Source organism: Panthera tigris, chromosome A2, assembly GCF_018350195.1.
Source record: "Panthera tigris isolate Pti1 chromosome A2, P.tigris_Pti1_mat1.1, whole genome shotgun sequence".
Lineage (NCBI taxonomy): Eukaryota > Metazoa > Chordata > Mammalia > Carnivora > Felidae > Panthera > Panthera tigris.
Window position 1 is genome coordinate 153,704,659 of NC_056661.1, and position 21,375 is coordinate 153,726,033.

The 21,375-nt window shown below is 52.9% G+C and overlaps 1 protein-coding gene across 3 annotated transcripts; it reads left to right on the forward strand.

The window, feature by feature from the left end:
- The first annotated feature begins 1,980 nt into the window (after positions 1-1,980).
- ADCK2 (aarF domain containing kinase 2) lies at positions 1,981-20,715 on the forward strand. 3 transcript variants are annotated; one of them, XM_007082619.2, is made up of 8 exons: positions 1,982-3,860; positions 5,764-5,910; positions 8,353-8,481; positions 10,509-10,604; positions 12,883-13,134; positions 14,495-14,623; positions 16,166-16,219; positions 20,283-20,715. In XM_007082619.2, exons 1-8 carry the CDS (start codon positions 2,928-2,930, stop codon positions 20,424-20,426), a joined length of 1,884 nt encoding a protein of 627 aa, XP_007082681.2. In that variant the 5' UTR covers positions 1,982-2,927; the 3' UTR covers positions 20,427-20,715. The 3 variants fall into 3 exon arrangements, with proteins under 3 accessions (XP_042829628.1, XP_007082681.2, XP_042829629.1); XM_042973695.1 differs by having other exon boundaries at positions 16,144-16,219; positions 20,283-20,369; XM_042973694.1 differs by lacking the exons at positions 16,166-16,219; positions 20,283-20,715 and adding an exon at positions 14,905-15,377 and having other exon boundaries at positions 1,981-3,860.
- Positions 20,716-21,375: the final 660 nt, after the last annotated feature.

The following is a 21,375-nucleotide window of genomic DNA, read 5'->3' on the forward strand; positions in this document are numbered from 1 at the left end:
CGATGTGGGGCTCAGACCCACAAACTATGAGGTCATGACCTGAGCTGAAATCAAGAGCTGGATGCTTAACCGACTGAGCCACCCAGGCACCCCTGTTTGTAAATTTAGTCTCTTAATTCATTCATCATTCCAAATACACTCCTGCTGTTACACATCCTTTTTTTTTTTTTTTTTTTTTTTTAATGTTTATTGATTTTTGAGACAGAGAGAGACAGAGCATGAACAGGGGTGGGTCAGAGAGACAGAGAGGGAGACACAGAATATGAAACAGGCTCCAGGCTCTGAGCCGTCAGCACAGAGCTCGATGCGGGGCTCGAACCCACGAACTGCGAGATCATGACCTGAGCCGAAGTCGGATGCTTAACCGACTGAGCCACCCAGGCGCCCCGACACATCCTGAAACAGATTGCATAAAATGACCCATGTGAGAAGCAGCTTGACTGCAGCAACATCTGCGATTTTTAAAGGCTGCCCCTTACAGGTTCTGACTTAGGGTTCATATTTGATATAACTGATTTTGCTGTCCATGTACCTTAATATGGATAACATCATTCTGCTCATTGACATTCACATGGGCCCCAGGAATCCCTCAACTTCACCTGCTTGGGTGCCTGTAGCTCCTTAAGAAGTTGCACCTTCACCACCACCATCACCACCACCACTAGCGTCCCACGACCCCTACCATCACCTCTGTTTCTCTGCCCCTTGGTGTCTAGAACCATGGGACCTTCCTTTGGCTTTTCAAGGTTAAAGCAACCCCCCCCCCCCCATCCTCACACTCAACTCCTCACTCAACTCCTTCCTCTTGAGGACCTTATTATTATTTTTTTAAATATTTATTTATTTATTGAGAGACAGAGACAGAGCATGAGGTGGGGTAAAGGCAGAGAGAGGGAGTCACAGATTCAGAAGCAGGCTCCAGGCTCCCAGCTGTCAGCACAGAGCCTGACACCGGGCTTGAACTCAAGAACCATGAGATCATGACCTGTGTGAAGCAGGATGCCCAAACGACTGAGCCACCCAGGCGCCCCAAGGACTTTACTCTTTATGAATCTGAACACCCTCCCACTCCTAACGCCTCTCTCCCTTCCTGTCCAAAGTAGTCGCCATGCTTTGGGTTCTTCCGATTCTTCCTTTCTTTCATGCTGTGTCACACTTGGAAATTGTACATTATGTGTTCCCCTGTGGGATCTCCCTCATAAGTGATCAGCTTGTAAAGTCAGGATGTGGGTCTCCACGTCCCCGGGGCCTAGCGTGATACCTAGTTCAGAACATATTATGAGCCTCGAGGCACCTGGGTGGCTCAGGGGGTTAAGGTTCCGACTTTGGCCCAGGTCATGAGCTCGCAGTTCATGAGTTCCGGCCCGGCAAAGGGCTCTGTGCTGACAGCTCAGAGCCTGAAGCTGCTTCAGATTCTGTGTCTCCCGTTCTCTCTGCCCCTCCCCTGCTCATTCACTGTCTCTCTCTCTCTCAAAAATAAATAATAATACATTGAAAAAATTAAAAACAGAACATATTATGAGCCTCGATAATATTACTAGATTCTGCTTAAGAGTTACGTATTGGGCTCAAAAAGCATTAGTTAAATGAATATGCCATTAGCCACTCCCCAATGTCCAAACACATCCCTAGATTAATGCAGCCTGGTACTCCTGGTCCAAGGATCACCTCCCTCCCCGACCCTCCTCACATTCTGCTTAGCTGAACACTCAACCTGTGTGCAGACCGGGCTTTCAGTTCACTGCGCGTTTCCACGATTTCTGTAAGGAAGGCTGCAAAGATGTCCATGGAGACCCAGAGCACGGGCAGAAGGGGAGGGCGTGGAGGGCCCTTCGAGTTTTGCGCGAAATCGATTTATGCAGTCCTGGAGCGGAGGGCGGGGACGAGCCTCCGCCGCGTCCGCGCCGCTTCCGCTTTAAGGGGAGGTGCCCGAGCGGGCGCGCCGGGCGCTCCCGGAAGACGCGGGCGGCACGTCCTCTGCGCCGGATCCTCGGCCCTCCGCACGCGGTCCCGGGCTCTCGGCGGCGGGTTCCTCGGCCCCGGGATCCCCTGTCCCCCGCACGCCCTTTCCGCTCTGGGCTCCCGGACCCCGGCCGCCTGACTCCCGCTCTCCTCGCCCCTCTCCCCCTTTTTCTCCAGCCCGATCGCCGGCCCTCCGCACACCCTTCCCGCTGTCGGCGTCCGGATCCTCAGGCCCTCAACGTTGGGTCTCTGCACCCGCCCCTCCCAGCCCCCACCCGCCACCTCCCGGCCCCAGGCTCCTTCCCACCCTGGTACCCGGGGTCTGGGTCTTCGGCGGTCCGTACTGCCCACCGCCCCGGCTCTCAATCCCTTGACCCGGGTGTACCTTCCTGCCTCCCCCGCACCCCTCCCTCCTGGCTCTCAGCACCCGCGCTCTGCGCCACGACCCTCACCCGCACCTCCACCCAGCCCCTCCTCGCTGTGGCCCTCCGCGGGTGCCCGGCCAGCGACCTGGAGTGGGGTGGCACCGCCTGCGCGGCCACCTCGCCGCAGGTCGCGTCCCCGCTCTGGGCCTGGCCTGGCGTCTGGCTCGGCCCCTCCGGCCCTCGCAGTCGGTGCAGTTCTGAAAGCCCCCGAAGGCGCAGGCGGCCTCGGACCTTAGGTCTAGGCGAGGTACCGGGAGGGAGCTCGGGGTGGAGCCGGGACGGAGGGGCCGGGCTGCGAGGCCTAGGGGGCGCTCCCTGCAGGGCAGGACCGGGAGCCAGACTGAGCTCCGCTTGCACTCGCATAGTTAGCCTGCACGCGGGCTCTGAGCGTCGCCGCATCTCGCTGCTGGCCCACTTTTAAGTGGGATACTCAGCTGTGGCCTGGACTCATGTCAGCCTTGCCCAGAGCGTGAACATAGATGGGTGCCCTTTAAGTCGAGGGCGGGCAACCTAGGCGGGGGACCTGACCTCTGGGAGAGGATGGTGACCCCCTGGCGTTTTTCTGTTAGGGTCTGCTTGTCGTACCTAAGAGGTTTTGAGCTCAGACAGGAACTCGGCCTTCTAAGATCATCTGGGTGCTCTCGTAATGCCAGACTCTGTTGGCTTCTGCTTGGCACTTTACCCAAACTTATCTCAGCCTATGGAGACGTTGGTGAGGGGGGCCCTGAGAGCGTGTGCCAGCAAAGAGCCAGCTGGAGTGACCTAGCTGAAAATGGGCCACCCCAGAGAGTCTCCCAAGAGGGGCCGCTAGGATGCCTCCTTCTGCACCTCCGTATCTGGCTCCGGGCTGGGGCTCTCTTGATGAAATTCTTCCCCCTCCTTCTCTTCTACCCCCTCACCTACCTGGCACCCAGCATCTCCAGCCTCTGGCTCTATCTGCTTCTGAAAGCCACGGAGACCTCGGGCCCAACATACATCAAACTGGGCCAGTGGGCCAGTACCCGGCGGGATCTCTTCTCGGAGGCTTTCTGTGCCCAGTTCTCCAAGCTGCATGTCCAGGTGACCCCCCACCCTTGGACTCACACTGAGCACTTCCTGCGGCAGGCATTTGGGGAAGACTGGGGAAGGGTCCTCTGCTTTGAGAAGAAGGAACCTGTGGGTTCAGGCTGTGTGGCCCAAGTGTACAAAGCACGTGCAAATCCCGCCTTCCTGGAGAATGTCAGCATCCAGAGACTTGCCGAGGCCTCCAGTCTGCAGCCTTCTTCAGAAGCTGGGGCAGTCGGGAGGCTGGGAGAGCTCTTTGGACCCCTGGGAAAGGGGTGGAAGTTTCAAGGAAGTCTTGCCGACCAGTCATTTCTAGAAAGGCTGCTCCTCCCTAAAGCTGACCCGGATGGATCAAATGCAGTCCTGTCTCAGTCTTCAGCACCTGCCCACCAGTCTGAGCCAGATCACCTCATCCCTGTGGCAGTGAAAGTAAGTGCTCTGATGTTGTCACCTGTCCCTCCTGTCTCTAAAATCTCACCGACCCCACAGAGCTGTCCCCGATCAGAAACCCCCATTTGCAAATCACCCCACATTACCTTCCACTGATTTCTGTTAGCTTGACCTTTATCTGACTGCCTATGCTTTGCAAGCTGTTATTTCTTGGTTCTAGGGAGTGGTTGTGTGACTAGTCTAGTAAAGGCAAACGAAGAGGGTTTGGGGTCCGCTGCCTCTGTGGCTAGAGGAACCACCCAATGGACCCACTACTCTGGGGTCAGGGTAAGTCACAGACAGTGTAGGTTAGATACCATATGGTGAGCCCAAGATGGCAGTCTTCATTTTTACAGAAGTGGCTCCCTTGTCTCTTCATTTCTTTTTTTTTATTAAAAAAATTTTTTTTTTAGATGTTTATTTACTTTTGGGAGACAGACAGAGTGGGGGAGGGGCAGAGAGAGTGGGAGACACGGAATCTGAAGCAGGCTCCAGGCTCTGAGCCATCAGCACAGAGCCCGACGCGGGTCTCGAACCCATGAAGCACAGGATCATGACCTGAGCCGAAGTCAGATGCTCAACCGACTGAGCCACCCAGGCGCCCCTCTTCGTTTCTAGTCACCCCTGCCTGGGCTCCATCAATTTTTAGTCTCCGCACTTTTCCATTCCCTTTCAGCATGACCCCGGGGGTCTGGCCGACCCAGGTAGCAGGTACCCCTGATGCTCTCTTACACCTCCTTGGAAAAGACCCTCCCAAGCGTTCCTCAGTTCATACCTACTGAATCACACTTTCCAAGAGAGGAAGCTGAGGCCTGTCTTTTTATAAAGGCTGCAAGTGATTCTAATGAGTAGGCATGTTTGGGGAACACTGGACCAAAGTATCCTCTGCTCTGTGGAAGCCAAGGAGTGGGTGCCTGCATGATTTAATCTGTTCTTAAAGAACAGATGTTATGTTCTGCATGTTAGATGCATGATTTAATCTGTTCTTGGTGCCTCTGAAGTAGCCATTTCTTTAATTTCTATTTATTTATATTCCCATTTTATTCTGGAAAGGACTTGAAGTGGGGGTAGGGACTGTTATCTTCATGTTTTCAAAAGTGGAACAGGGGCGCCTGGGTGGCTCAGTAGGTTGAGTGTCCGACTCTTGATTTTGGTTCAGGCCATGATCTCAGGGTTGTGGGATCGAGCCCTGCATCAAGCTCCACGCTGAGCATGGAGTCTGCTTGAGATTCTCTCTCTGTCCCTCTGCCCCTCTCCCCAACTTGGATGTGTTCTCTCTCTCTAAAAAGAAAACGGAAGAAAAGCCAGAAAACTTTAAAAAGCGGAACAGGAGGCTGAGAGGTTGAGTATGTGCCCAGTTTTGGACTGGGCAAGAGTTGCAGAATAAACAGGCATTTGAAAGCAGACTCTTCCCGTCCCACCGTGGTGCATCCTTGCTGGAGTTCTGTGACTCTAGATCCTTATCCGACTCAGGCTTTGGACTACCTGACTCATTTACCTGGTGCGCTGGCTCAGTAAAATGCAGATTTCTGGTCCCATCCCCAGGGTAGGTGATTCACTAGGTCTTGGAGGAGGCCCAGCAGTCTTTGTTGTCACGAGGCACCCCAAGGTGACTTTTATGCCTGCTAATGTTTGGGAGCCACTGACCTAACCTTAATGTATTTGGAAGGAAAAGCCCATCTCTTCTTCCCAGCAAAGCCAAGTGCAGCACAGAGGAGTTGCCCTGAGCATCTCCTTATCGAAGGCACATGGGAGTGAGGGCGGCAGGAGCATCCCGGGTGTCGGGACGCCATCCGGTTTTGCTCTGATGAGCATCAGGCTTGGCTCTCCTTTGATGGTGGGACCCAGCCCTGTCTGGGTGAATGTGCCCTCCTGATCCCTCTTCTGTCTGTCTTCCTGGCAGGTGTTGCACCCTGGCTTGCTGTCTCAGGTACAGATGGACCTGCTGCTGATGAAGACGGGCAGCCGAGTCCTCGCGCTTTTGCCAGGAGTCAAGTGGCTGAGCTTGCCGGAGATTGTGGAGGAATTTGAGAAGCTCATGGTCCATCAGGTGAAGCCTCCTTCCCTCGGTTGTAAATAGCATCTAACATAGTTCTTGCCGTTGGCCGTTTCGTAAATGCTGAACGAATGCGTGATTTCCTAGAATGTCGTGGCTCGTGTGGTGTAGTAGTCGGGGTAGGTACTGCTAACTGACATAACCAAGAATACCCCAATCTCAGAGGCCAAGTGCAGCGAGGTTATTTCTTGTATCAAAGTGCCATGCAGATGAGCCAAAGGAGGGAGAGGGGACTCTACTTCATGGTTATCCAGGGACCCAATTTCCTCCCAAGTTTGGTGCTGCCATCTTCAACCTGGGTCATCTAGGGTCCGTGTGGAGTGGAGAGAGAGGCCACTGTGGCCTTCTTAGTCTACAGGTCAGAGCTTTAATCGCACGGGCCCAATGTCACCGCAAGGGTGCCTGGGAAACACCATGTTCCTTAGCGCCTGGGAGGAAAGTACCAGGATCCTGGTGTTACCTGTGTCATCTGTGTTACCTGTGCCACAATCGATGGCTGATGTCCAGGGTGAGAAGAATTAGTGAAGTCACACACTGTGCCTTTGCTTTGTTTCGTTTCCAGGGTTTTTGAGTAGACAAGGACCTGCTCCCTGTCCAGGACCCTTGGGATACTTGTTTAAGTAGCCGGACTTGGTGAACATGTTTTGGGGGCAGCCGGGGCTTCAAGTAGGCAAGTGCACTGGCTCCCTGTTGGAGAGTGCAGAAACTGGCCGTCTTTCAAAAGCAAGGTGCTCAGTCTTCATTTCTGTCCTCTGATGGAAGGTTTTAAGTCCCGGGCGGGGATGCATTTGAATGTTTAGAAAGCTTTGCTTTATGCTGCGGGCAAGGTAGTTTCCATGATAAAAGAAAATTAAAATAGAGGAAATAGCTTCTATTCCAGCAACCAGCTCTGCATCACTGTCATTCCTACCACCCCTCCTCCAAGTCCGATAGACACCATGGGGTGATGGGGGAGATTTTCTCGTCCATAAGGAATATATAGTACGCAGAAGGGGACTGGCCCATAAATACCTGCAAAAAGAGCACGATCCCGGTTATAGTAGGAGTCTCTCCAGGTTCACGTGGGTAGAGCTGGGGCCCGAGAGGGGAAGTGGTCATTCTGTCCTGAGGGTCAGGCTCCCCAGACTCCAGCTGAGTCTTGAAAGGTGAGTGGTGTTTACGGTTGGACCAAATGGGGGAAGAACATTCCCATCAGAGGGACTAAGGAAGGCGAAGGGGATGGGGAGCATGAGGCAGGCCAGGATGTTCAGCACCGAATAGACTGGCTGAAGCTAGAGTTCTGGGAGGTGGAGGAAGCGGGAGGCACAAAGAGATGGAGCTCAAGAGAGCAGTGGGGGCCAGACAGTGAGCCACCTTGGATGTCATCCTAAAGAATTTAGGCTTCGTCCTACAGGTGGTAGGGGGCACCAGCAGATGGATTAGAGAGAGGGAAGATGGGGGTCAAGGAGCCCAGTGCCTCTTTTGGCTGGGAGTCACCCTGGGAGCTGTAGTGAGGGGGAAACGGGGGAGTGGATCCGAGAGAGGTGTGGCTGCAGCCTTGGTGGCCTGGAGTCACAAATAGTGTGGAGGACAAGAGAGGGGTAATCTGCAGTGACTCCCAGGTGACTGGCTGCATGGGGGGCGGGGGGAGTAAATTCCGTTGAGACGTGGAGTTCAAGGGTGGACTCCATTCAAGACACGGAGTGTGGGCTTCTAGGAAAAGAAGTGTGGAGTTGGTAGCGGGGTCTGGACGGGAGACCACGGTTCTGTCGTGAGGAGGTGCTGGCTGAGGACGTGAGGGGATGGAGAGGGAGAGTGGAGGCTGGTGGAGGTCAGCAGCTGAGACCGCGTGGGGGCACACAGGGGAGGAGTGGCCAGGAGACCAGACCTAGACGGAGCGGTTGGAGGCAGGGGGAGGACCGGGGGAGGGAAGGGTGGGTGCCAAGAGAACTGTTCAGGAGGAACAGGGTCAGCAAGGGCACCGGTAGCAGGTGCCTGGAGAGATGGGAGCGGTCCCTTGAGTGGCAAGGGAACGGCTTGCCGAGCGGAGGGAGCTGCGTCAGCGCGGTGGGCAGAGGGCAGCGCCGGCCCCTGATGGAGGTGGACCTCAAGAGGGGGACAGGTCTAGGGCTGGTGGAGGCCAGAGGGCCACCGGAGAGCACGGGAGAGAAAGCCCTGGGACGTGGGCAAGGGCTCCGTGGCCTGGAGCCACGCGGGGTGGGCAGAGAGGGAATAGCGGGGAGGCAGTGGAGTCCAAGTGCGGCGAGGGGGTCTGCAGCTGTGGCTTCCAGGAGTTCCCGCAGCCAAAACCGCCCTCCCTTGTCTCCTGAGGAGTTCTGCAAGAAGGCAGGTGCAGAAGGCCGCTGCACGTGGTGACTCACTAGCTTGCTGGCCATCCAGATACTGCTCTCCCTGGGCCCAGGTTACCCCTCATCTTTTCTCTCCACTTCCCTCTAGATCGACCTGCGTTACGAAGCTCGGAACCTAGAACACTTCCAGTGCAACTTCCTGAATGTGAATTCTGTCAGATTCCCCACCCCTCTGCGTCCCTTTGTCACCAGGGACGTCTTGGTGGAAACTTATGAAGTAAGAGTGAGCGCTTCCCAGGCTGTGCCTTCCACTCACAGCTGGGCCATCTCCGCTGTTCAGTCTGAAAAGGCAAAAGCCAAGAGAAAATGAGGGCAACTCAGATATGGCATGAGGCAGGGAGGTCGTGTAGCGGGGTGGCTGGGAGCCTGGGCGTGGCTTCAGACTTTCTGGACTTGAAAATCTGCTTTCTTTTTTTTTTTTTTCTTCATATGTCAAATTGACAGAGATTTTATTTTACTTTATTATTTTATTTTATTTTTTTAAATTTAATTTATTTTTAAAATTTACATCCAAATTAGCATATAGTGCAACAATGATTTCAGGAGTAGATTCCTTAACGCCCCTTACCCACTTAGCCCATTGCCCCCTCCTACAGACCTCTCTAGTAAACCCTCTGTTTGTTCTCCATATTTAAGAGTCTCATGTTTTGTCCCCCTCCCTGTTTTTATACTATTTTTGCTTCCCTTCCCTTATGTTCCCTTCCCTTATGTTCATCTGTTTTGTCTCTTAAAGTCCTCATATGAGTGAAGTCGTATAATTTTTGTCTTTCTCTGACTAATTTTGCTTAGTATATAATACCCTCTAGTTTCATCCACGTAGTTGCAAATGGCAAGGTTTCATTCTTTTTGATTGCTGAGTAATACTCCATCGTGTATATATACCACATCTTCTTTATCCATTCATCCATTGATGGGCATTTGGGTTCTTTCCATACTTTGCTATTGTTGATAGTGCTGCTATAAACATTGGGGTGCGTGTGTCCCTTCGAAACGGCATACCTGTATCCCTTGGATAAATACCTAGTAGTGCAGTTGCTGGGTCATAGGGTAGTTCTATTTTTAATTTTTTGAGGAACCTCCATGCTGTTTCCAGAGGGGCTGCACCAGTTTGCATTCCCACCAGCAGTGCAAAAGAGATCCTCTCTCTCTCTGCATCCTCACCAACATCTGTCATTGCCTGAGTTGTTAATGTTGGCCATTCTGACAGGTGTGAGGTGGTATCTCATTGTGGTTTTGACTTGTCTTTCCCTGACAATGAGTGATGTTGAGCATTTTTTCACGTGTCGGTTGGCCATCTGGATGTCTTCTTTGGAGAAGTGTCTATTCATGTCTTTTGCCCATTTCTTTACTGGAATATTTGTTTTTTTATAGATTTTGGATACTAACCCTTTATCTGATATGTCGTTTGCAAATACCTTCTTCCGTTCTGTCGGAAAAACTGCTTTCCATTTTATTTGCTGGTGACTTCAGTTTCTTGGTGTATAACAGCAGGCACCTGCCCCTGCCTCATAGGGTTGTTCCAGGACACAGTGACACATTGAATACAAGATGCCTTCAGCAGAGTTTACACAGAGAAAGTGTTCAGCAAATGTTTGTGTCACATCATTGCCCTTAGCTGTTGCCTGGTTCAGCCTCCTTTGTAAAGATAGTAATGGTGAGATCCGGGGAAGTGACACGAATGACCCGGTGTTACTAGCTGTGTGATCTTGAGTAAGTTATTTAAACTCTCTGGGCTTTAGTTCTTTTATTTGCTCCTGAGGAATAACAAGATCTGTCTTAGCGGGCTGCTTTGACAATTAAATAACTAACCTGTGTGAACTGTTTATTTACTAGCTCTTTCTTGTCTCTGCCCTCTCATCGTCCTTTCCGTTTCCCTGCCCAAGGCCATAGAGCTCATTCACGTCCCTGTTGACTGACTCTTGATCAGAATCTAGTTCTCCTGGGGTCTGTTCCTGTCTTCTCCCACCATCTTATAGCATCTCTTACCTGTGGGGGGCAGAGTTGTGGGTTTCCTCTGTAAAATGGGACTTGTTTTCCTTTGAGAAGTGTTCTAGAAGGGATAAGTAAGTAGATTAAAATTAACTTGTGGGTGACAGATTCATAGGGATTCTAAGGAAGGAAAAACTCTTGAGAAGAGTAGGGATGGGAAGGCAGTGCCCATGTGTCACGTGGGGATGAGGAATACGTGGGGTGTTCGGCGGGCTTTTCAGGGTAAAGCTGTCTCTTCCTTGACCTTTCTTCAAGGAAAGTGTGCCTGTGTCCAGTTACCAGCAGGCGGGGATTCCTGTAGACTTGAAGAAGAAGATTGCACGTCTGGGGATCAACATGCTTCTGAAGATGGTGAGTTCATGGGCATGGAGAGGGTGCCCCAGCCCAGCATGTGGTCAAATCTCACGTGGGAAGATGGTGGAGACACTGGTCGGCTCCCATGGGCGGGAAGATGAGGAAAGCAGCAAGCCGCCATCTTGAAAATCTGCTCTAGGAAGAGCTGAGCCACCCACCACGACCGTTCATTCTACATCTTTCTGTTAAGCGCTTTCTTGGTGGCATGTGCTTGGTCACCATGCAGGGTGCGGTGGGAAGAGTGGGGAGCAAGACCCAGGCTCTGCCCAAGTTGCCTACAGTTTAGGCAAACAGCGGAAGATACCGTATGTTAAATGGTACTTCATTCATTCAGCAGTGTTTATGGAGCACCCTCTCTGTGCTCAATAAACTAAATTGAGTGCTGACTTTACAGTAGTGAGCGAAACCGATATGATCACAACGTTCATGGGACTGTCACTCATTGGGAAGACAGGCCACAAATGAGTAAATGATACACAGGCACAAGAGGGTCATTTAGGTGGGGCCCTTCCTAGCCTCAGGATTCATTCAGAAAGCGACGCCATCTGAGCTGAGATGTAGAGGAAGTCTAGGTGTCACCTACGAGGGCTCAGCCTGATGATGTAAATGAGCTGATGCCCGTAAAAGGACATAGTGAGCCCTAAGCAGTGTTAGCTTCCGTGTCATCATTAGTACTAACAGCAGCAACTGGCATTGATAGCAGCTCACGTGTAGGAGTAAAGAAAGTGGGCACTGAGGTTATCCAGGGTCTGGACTCTCCCTGGCAGTTGGCACAGAAGGGAGTGGCTGAGGGATGGATGGCATGTTGTAGGCAAGAGAGAGGATATGAGCCCAGGTCTGCAGCATGTGGAATACGGGTAAGAAGGAACCAGGTGTGTCGGCACAGTGGGAAGAAAGAAACTGCGTGACTGGCATGGAGCTGTGGGGGCCGAGGCCAGTGGCCAGAGCAGGGCAGGGGTGAGAAGAGGAGCTCGGAGCAGGCCTCGACTCCACCTCTGGCCTCTGGTGGAAAGTCAGCAGCACCCCCCCCCCCCACCCCCCTACCACCAGCTACTCCCAGAGAAGCCGGATTGTCTGGGGAGAGCTGGGTGTTCTCTCAGTCGGTGCAGTGGGAGTTCAGTGGGGAGAGGACTTTGTCCCCAGCAACAGGGCTCCAAGGGGCACCTTGGGCCAGAGGGGAGGGTGCGGTGGGGGCAGCCAGGGGGGAAGGCAGCAGGAAATAGCACGCAGAATTGGGGTGATCGTGATGGGTTCCAGCTTGCAGAATCAAGGATGGGGGTGAAAGCTGGGGGGCCAAGGGGACAGCAAGGTGCCAGGAGGTTCAGCCCGGGGTCAGGGGTCAGCCAGCCTCTGGAAACCACATCCTGCGGGTGTGCCAGCCCTGGCTTCTCTAGTTCCAGGATTTTCACCAGGGCAGCGGGCTCTCTTACCTCCTTCACAGCCAGAACCTGGCCCAGGAGGGCCTCTGGCCTGGGTCTGCAGCCAGTAGGAAGTAGGAGGGTGTCCCTGAGAGCCTCTGAGGCTCTTCTTCCCCTTTGGAAGGATTGCTGGTGGTTTCTGACCACAGAGATGAGCTTTCATAGGAGGCAGATCCTGTCCCACCAAGTCACACCTGACTTCCTGTCCGGCATCATCCTGGGGCTTTCTTTCCTGCTTAGTAGGTTCGAAGCCACTTCTCCCCACCCACCCGATGCTGTGTGCCAGTGTGGGTTGTTGGTATCATGGTTAGACTCTACCGTGTGGACAGATGGAGGGAATGGAGGGGATGTCTGATTAATGAAATGTTTTTCTAAAAAGGTGGTTCCACGAATTTTAAGAACATAGAATTTGGGGGAACCTTTAAACAATGAGTAGATAATTCGCAATTAGAATATCAATTGCTCAAACTACAGTATAAAAATAAGTCCTTTGAAATGCAGTTTGGCCTTTGATTTTTCATGTTCCCTTCTAATCTTTTTTAATGTTCTTTACTTTGAAAATAACTTTTCTCTTAAAAATGTCAACCTGGCCTTCGGCAGTACAAATTCTGAAGTGAGAACAGAAGCCACGAGGCTTTATAAAATGTACACCTCTTTGCCATTGTACTCAATCGACGTGGGGCTCGAACTTACAAACTGTGAACCCTGAGATCATGACCTGAGCTGAAACCCAGAGTCGGACACTTACCCGGTTGAGCCACCCAGGCAGCCCCCACCCGTCCCGGAAGCTTTTTCACGTGTGGTCTGGTGGTGATGGGGTGGTGACTCAGCCTTGAATGGCACTGATCTCCTTCCAGATATTTGTGGACAACTTTGTCCATGCAGACCTCCACCCTGGGAACATCCTGGTCCAGGGCGCCGACGGTCTTTCCAAGAGTCAAGAGGCACGGCTGCAGCAGGTGGATGTCTGCGATACGCTAGTGATGGCCATGACACCTGCCCCATGCCCGCTGCGCCTGGTGCTGCTGGATGCCGGCATCGTGGCCGAGCTGCAGGATGCCGACCTGAGCAACTTCCGGGCAGTTTTCATGGCTGTGGCGATGGGCCAGGTGAGACCCACTGGGCCGGCAGGAATCGGAGATGATCTTTTAGGCTCTTGGAAACCGTGGGGTTTCCCTTGTCAATCTTGTTAATGCCTGCCTTGGCCGGGGGTGCTCTTGATGGACGCAGGTGGAGTGGAGTGGAGCGGGGAGAGGGAAGGAGAGGAGAGGAAACGAAGCTATCCAAGGGGTCTTTGGTCAGAATGCGCCGATGCCCACGCGTGACGCCCGTTCTAAGCAGCTCACAGTTTGGGACAGCATCCCGAATGCTGTTTCGTACTGGTAGTTTCTCTTCCCTCCTCAGCAGGCATGTGGGTGGGCACTGGGAACGCCGGCTTCTCGTCTGAATAACGGCTGGCCTGGCCTGTGCCATTTGCTGCAAGACGGCAGGCTGGTGAGAAGCAGCAGCTTAGAGACCTTACTCTCCAAGTGTGGGGAGATACCTTGGAATCTGGAGTGGTCTTTAACCCCCAACCCTGTGGCTCGGAGGGGCTCTAGTTGCTGAGAGTGATTATTTACAGAAAGGGATTCAGCAAAACCTCCACAGAGTCAACTTCAGGTACTACATCAAGAGTGACAGTGAAGAAACCCTCTGGCCAATGATGTGGAATTTTCTAGCAAAAAAGACCCTGCCAAAGAGAGAGCTGGTTTAAAAAACAAAAAGGCAAAATTCCGGGGAGGCTCTGCTTATTTAGGAGGCTTCTGAGGGGACAAACCAAAGGCTCGAGCCTGAGACCTTATGAAAGCATCCCCTGGGCCAAGGTTAAACACTGAGGTGCAGTGGCAGGTGGAGGGTGGGGGGACGTTCCCCTGCGCAGGTGGGGGAGACAGAGCTTGGCTCCTGGGGTGGCTCTGTGGGAGGTGAAAGGCATTGTAGTGACCGCTCGGGTGTTCGGGGAGACCGGGAGGGGAGGCTCTCTGGTCAGAGGGCGCCCTGGGCAGAGGAGGCGGAAGGCTGGAGCGCAGAGGTCAGGTCGGCTGTGAGGAGGGAATTCTCCTTGGGCGGGGAGAGAGCCCACGAGGAGAGTGTGGCTGGTCCGGTCCAGCAGCAGGTCCTGGTGACTCTGGGGGATGGGCTGAGCAGCAGGGCACTGGTTTTGCCCCGTCCCCTGTGTGGCTGTTGAAGGTGAAGGAGGCGAACACAGCCCCTTGCCCTGACTGCACTGGAGCCTGTGGGCTCCCAGCGACCGACAGAGGCTTTGAAAGTCTTTGTTTGGTCACCAGGTATTTTGGAGTGGGTATAATTAGAAAAGCTCAGGATGGTAGACAACTGAGGTGGAAGCAACTAGAATACAAAGCAGTTTGGGCAGAGCGTCCAGTTTTATGGCCTCTTGACTCTACCGAGTTTCCTTTCTTTCATGTCTTGCAGGGCCAGAGAGTGGCTGAGCTCATCCTGCATCACGCCCGGGCCAGTGAGTGCAGGGACGTGGAGCGGTTCAAGGCCGAGATGGCCGCCCTGGTGACTCAGGCCAGGAAGAACACCATCACCCTGGAGAAAGTGAGCAGGCCACTTGAGGGGCAGAGGCCTTGGGGTGTTTACTGCCCTTGCCCTTGGATGGAGCAGAGGTTGAAGGGAGACCTGTTCGCAGGGAGAAGTCTTGAGTGGGGTTGAGCGTTAAGGCAGATAAAGAGCACACGTTTCCTCTGCCCACGTCTTCCGGGTGCAGGGCGACCCACTGGAGGCCCGGCTCTCAAGAGTGACTCCTCGACCAGGTTCTCCTGGTGGCTGCTGGGGCAGGGACATTTACAGTGCCACTCTCCCACCCATCCCCCATCCAGGTTGTGGCCCTTCTGCAGCTTCGCCGTGTCTGGAGCTCAGCTGAGTGGGGAGGGAAGGAGGACGAAGGCCCCGGAGCAGCCAGAGGACATGCCTAACCTTCGTGTCCTTTATTTACAGCCGAACCAAAGCCCACTTGGTGTTTTATACACAGTTCTAACCCGTTTTCTTGCCAAGTTCATGGCCTACACTAGCAGGAGCAAGTCAGAGCAAGGAGTGGCCCCCTGTAGCGAGGAGCTGGCACACTGGCACTGGCCATGTGGTGTATTCACCTAAGATTTCTGTGCACCGAGAGGGATGGGGTCCACGGGCCCCCAGGCTGGACCGTGGCGGGGGGCTTGGAACTCAGTTGTGCGATGGGAGCTGGGCTTGTATGTATGCGGTCCTTTCTGGAAGTTGTCCGAGAGCCCCTTTCCCGACGTCTGGTGTGTGTGTTTGAGGGGGGCGGGTCGGTGGGGTGGGGTGTGTGTGTGTGTGGTTGTGGGTGTGTGTGTAGTTTGTGTGTGTGGTTATGGTGTGTGTATAGTTGTGTGTGTGTGTTTGTGGGTGTGGGTGTGTAGTTGTGTGTGTGTGTATGTGGTTGTGGCTGTGTGTGTGTGTGTGTCTGTGCGTGTGTGGCTGTGTGTGGTGTGTCTGTGCATGTGTGGCTGTGTGGGTGTGTGTGTTTGTGTGTGGGTGTGGTTGTGGATGTGTGTGGGTGTGGGTGTGTGGTTGTGTGTGTGTGGTTGTGTATGTGTATGTGGTTGTATGTTGGTGGTTGTGTGGTTGTGGCTGTGTGTGTGTGTGTGTGTGTTTGGGTGGGTGTGCGTGTGTGGCTGTGTGTATGTGGTTGTGTGTGGGGGGTAGTGTGGGGGTGGTTGTGTATGTGGTTGTATGTTAGTGGTTGTGTGGCTATGTGTGTATGTGTGTGTGTGTGTGTGTGTGTTTGGGTGGGTGTGCGTGTGTGGCTGTGTGCGTGTGTGGCTGTGTGTGTGTGTGGCTGTGTGTGTGTGTGTTTGGGTGGGTGTGCGTGTGTGGCTGTGTGTATGTGGTTGTGTGGGGGGGGTAGTGTGGGGTTGGTTGTGTATGTGGTTGTATGTTAGTGGTTGTGTGGCTGTGTGTGTGTGTGTGTGTGTGTGTGTGTTTGGGTGGGTGCACGTGTGTGGCTGTGGCTGTGGCTGTGGGCAGGGGCGGGGGTGGGTGGTAGGACGGGGTGGGACAGGGACCTGGAAGGTACAGAAGTGGTTGTGGGGACTCCGCAGTCCGTTTTATTCTGTTTTCCAGCTTCAAGTTTCCAGCCTTCTGTCGAATGTCTTTAAGTTACTGATGACTCACAAGGTGAGGCCCGAGGCGCAGCTGAGCCTCCACGCGCTGCTCAGGCTGGAGGGCAGGCGTCTGGGGAAGCCGGAGGGCGGCCGCAGGGTGGAGGGAGGTACTTCCCCTCCGTGCGATCTCGTCCTGGCGGACATTCGTGTGGCGAGTGCTGTTCGTGTTCGCTGACACGGGCGTGGCGGGCCGTTTCCCTCTCACGGTGACTCTGAGTACCACTCGGTCGAGCGGCCCAAGTACCCGCGATACCCAGCTGGAGAGACGAATACCCAGCTGTCTTCACAAATGCCAGAACTGCCTCACTTGGGCTTTTCATGCCTTTTCCGTCCTCAGTTCTCATTAGTGATGCTTAGTATTAACGTAAGTCATACTTACCTCTTTCCCGTGTGGCATAAAGTCCCGGGGCCAAGGGTGGCCCAAGAGGAGGTGCCTCTTGTCCTGGTGGGTTCAGAGGCCCCGGTGGGGCTGTCTTGGCCTTCGCCTCCTGCCCCAGTCCCTTAGGGGGAAGTGGCCTCATGGTTCTTCACCTTGGCCTTTGCCTCGGCTCTATCTGCTCCTGATGGAGTGTGGTCTTGGGCCACTCTTCAGAGTGAAGCCGCCAGCCAAGGCGTTGAGGGTGGGGAAGGGAGGATTCTCCTCTGAAGATGGCCTTTCCCATCATTTCCCGTGAGGCTCTGCAGTCTGGTAATAAAACACCACGTGGAGGAGGCAGCTCTTTGGCAGGGATCATAGCACAGAGCTGAGAGTCCTAAAGTTGTCTGGCCCGGCGCCTTCACTCTACAGAAGGCACAGCGGGGGAGGCCGGTCTGCTCTCTTTCTCGGGCCTCAGTGGTGGAGCCGGGACTTGACACGTAACCAGGTCTCTCAGTCCTGTGCTCTCTGTGCTGCTCCATGACTCCTCTGCAGTAGCGGCATGCTTGGGACAAAAGAGACTCACAGACCAGGGGTCTCCAAGTACCCTATGGATTCATGAGATAACAGGTGCCGCTGGCTCGTGTAGGACGCCTACCACCTGGGTCCGTTGAGCATCCAGCTTCTCGTTAAATCTCAGGACGATGCCCGCAGGCAGGTCTGATCTCTATCGTGTTATCTGAATGAAGAGACGGGGCACGGAAGGACTAAGTGACTCCCCACGTCCCACCAACTGTGCGTGGCACAGCCTCCCCCCTGCCCCCCTGCAACTGTCTCTTGACTCTAGAGTTGGCTTTGTTGGTGGGGTTTTGGTAAAAAACTTTATGCTTTCCAAAACTTCTGACACGTTCTGTTTTGCAGGAGGCTTCCATACGGCCTCAGGGTTGGGGAAAGCTTTAGTCATCGCTAGGGAGTTGGGTTGGAGGGAAACAGGACTGAACATCCGCTCCTGGGAGTTCAGTCGCACACGATGCAGAGCAGGTGGCCAAGACTCAGGCTCACCAGCTCTGACCTGAATGAGCGCCTCCCAGCCCCCAGGGCCGCCGTGAGTAACCACAGTAGTGTGCAGGGGCTCCCTGTGTGCGCCCTATATCATGTTGTCACTGTCCCATTTAAAGCCCTCAACATCCTCAAGGCAGGCACCTGTGCCCAGAGGCCCAGCCACGAACCCACGGCCACACGGCGCCTGTGGTAATGCCAGGACCCGGGTGCCGGCCATCTGACCACAGAGCCCGGACTCTTCCTGCTTTGTCCTCCTGTCCCCCGTGCTCTAACTCCGCAGACAGCCTTCCTTACACACAGTGTGGGACACAGTGGTTCAAAGCTCTTGAAGTGTTTGCTGTTATCGTTGCTGTTCCCAGGATGGGAGAGCCGACAGGTACCTAGTACAAGTACCGAATTCTGGACACTTCACCAGGCATTTAATTTTTTAACAAAAACGTTTATAGGTAAAATATATGTATACATTTATCCTAACCATTTTTAAAGTTTTTTTTTTAATGTTTATTTACTTCTGAGAGAGAGAGAGAGCGCACATGTGTGCTCGAGCGGGAGAGGGGCAGAGAGAGAGAGGGAGAAGCAGGCTCTGTGCTGAGAGCAGAGAGCCCGATGTGGGGCTCGAACCCATGAACCGTGAGATCATGACTTGAGCTGAAGTCAGACATTTAACCGACTGAGTCACCCAGGCACCCTAACCCTAACCATTTTCAGTGCATAGTTCAGTAGTGTCCACCATATTCACATTGTTGTATAACAAATCTCTAGAACTTTCTCAATTTGCGAAATGGAAGCTATATCCGTTGATCGGCATCTCTCAGTTAATTTCTCCCTCCTGGCAACCACCGTCCTACTTTCTGTTTCTGTGATTTTGACGACTCTAGATATCCCGTATAAATGGAATCGCGCCCTATTTGTCCTTTGGTCACTGGCTTCATTCCACATCATGCCCTCGAGCTTCCTCCATATTGTAGCACGTGACAGGGTTTCCTCCTTCTGTAAGACTGAATAATATTCCACCGTATGTCTACACCGTATTTTCTTTATTTGTTCACCCAGCCACGGATATTGGGGCTACTTCCCCCTCTTGGCTGTTATGAATAATTCTGTAGTGAACATGGATGTGCAAATATTTCTTTGAGGTCCTGCTTCGAGTTCTTTGTATATTTACCCAGAAGTGGGACTGCTATATCATATGGTATTTTTTTTTAGTTTTTGAGGAAGCTCTGTACCGCTTTTCCATGCGTGATTTTACCTGTCCGCCACCAATCTACAAAGGATCCAGTCCGGCTCTTTGCTAGTGCCCATCCTACCGGGCGTGAGGTGGTATCTCCTTGTGGTTCTGATTGCGTTTCTCTAGTGATTAGTGACGTTCAGCATCTATTCATATGCTTGTTGGCCATTTATACATCTTCTTTGGAGAAATGTCTATTCAAGTGACACTTAACTTTTTAATAAAATATTTGCCAGAGGGGAGCCTGGGTGGCTCGGTCGGGTAAGCTCTGACTTCGGCTCAGGTCATGATCTCACAGCTCCTGAGTTCGAGCCCCGCGTCGGGCTCTTTGCTGACAGCTCAGAGCCTGGAGCCTCCTTCGGTTTCGGTTTCCCACTCTGGCCTTCCCCTGCTTGTGCTCTGTCTCTGTCTCTCTCTCTCTCTCTTTCTCTCAAAAATAAATGTTAAAAAACATACACATTTGTCAGAAACAGTGGAAGAAAGAATACAACAAACACAAGCTCACCCCTCAGCTTAAGTTAAGAATGAAAACATTTCTGGTGGTGCTGAAGCACGACCTGACCCCCAGACAACTTCTCAGGTCTTAACGGAGACAAATGCCCTTTACCTTTTTTTTTTTAAGTTTTATTTATTTTGAGAGAGAGAGAGAGAGAGAGAGAGAGAGCATGTGTGCCAGCGGGGGAGGGGCAGAGGGTGAGGGAGAGAATCCACACTGTCAGCGCAGAGCCCGACAGGCTCGAACTCCCGAACCGTGAGATCATGACCTGAGACGAAATCAAGAGTCGGACGATTAACCCACTGAGCCCCCCGGGCGCCCCAATAACGTTTCACTTTTAACAGAGAGTATTTCCCCCTGAGTCAGCCTTCCATTTTCTGACCTTCTGTGCTCTCGAAAAGCAGATTCTTGCTCTTCCAGGTTTCAATTCTGGCTCTACTCTCCCTCACGCAGCGGCCTGGAGTAAATCACTTAACCACCCTGCACCTGAGCTTCCTTTCTCTAGCATGTGGAGAACAGTACGTTTGCGGACTAGTTGAGTAATTTACTTAAATCGCTGCTACTATTCCCCTGGCTCCAAAGGGGAGGCAGCCATGCTGGTTGAGCAAAGCCACTTGCGCGGTCTCACAAAGGCCGTTGCAGCTCTTGAGGGATGACCCTCGTGCAGCTGTGAAATAGTCATTTTATCATTTTTAAGTCATTCATCCACACACACCCCTAGAGAAGTACGTGCTTCATCCCCCAGATTTTCCGTCAATATTTCTAGTAGAGGGGAGGTTGGGGGAGTAGATGATGGTGGGGAAGATGATGGGGTCGGGAGAGGAGTGGTAGGTAGGTGGTAGAAATCCCAGGCATGGAGTGGACGGTCTCATGGTTATCCGGGATCCTCTCTCTCTGTCAGTGGGCTTTGGCAAGAACCAGTTTTTCTGTTTCAGGTAAAGCTAGAGAGCAACTTCGCCTCCATTGTGTTCGCCATCATGGTGTTGGAGGGGCTTGGCCGCTCCCTGGACCCCAAACTGGACATCCTGGAGGCAGCGAAGCCCTTCCTTCTGAAAGGACCAGCGTCGTCCTCCCGCTGACCGCAGCCGTCGGCAGGCAGCGGGCTTTCGTCTCAGAACTGAAGGCCACCCCCGGCAGCCTCTCCTGTGGCAGCTTGGACATTTTCAAATTGGTACGCGTGGAAGGCATGCCGAGGTCTGGCACTCTGAACTGGTTCAGGCTTCTGTGTGAAAAGCTTTGGGTTATTTGGGGAAGGAAAGGGAGGGGAGACTCCTCTCCGTTCAGCGTGGGAGCTGGGCCCGGTGTCAGGGAGACTTTCAGGGAAAATGTTCCGGGGAGGAGGACAAATAAACTTAGTTATTTTGTTTTCTCGTTTCTCTCTTTTCTTCTTAACCCTGTACATTTCCCAATCAGGGAGGCCCTGCAAGTGCTCTGATATTTAGGTTAGAAAATGTCACAGAATCCTGTAGACCCATGGCTTCCAAATGTTTTTGATTAGGTACCCTCCTAGTGAAAAGTTGAATCTATTTACATACATACCTGCACGCACATAACGTATTTAGAAGTTTTACACAGGTTCTACCGCCACCAGCAGATCTCTGAAGGCACGGTATATGCTCTGGGCAAATTTTGCTGTACTTCAAAGTATCTTCTTGATAATCTTTCATATTTTTTGGTGACCTGCTAAATTTTATGACCAGGTAAAGTGATTAATATGGCTGCCACAGTAGGGACAGGCACAGAATCATCTCTGCCATTTTCTTAAAGTTCCCCGGTGCTCACATATCAGCATTCATACTGCAGTCTCTGAGCAGTGTTCAGGCCCTTTCCCATTCGTCCAGGGTTAATTTTGGCTGATATTAACACAGAGCTAACATAATGAGAACTTCCTGTAAACCAGGGCCTGACATCTGCAGTAGCACACGGTGACACTCTCCAGCAATGAATTAAGGAGGCCACTGCCTGCCTTTCTGCCCTGGGCCCACTCACGGTCAGTTCCCTAAAACGGGTGGGCCCCCATGGACTAAG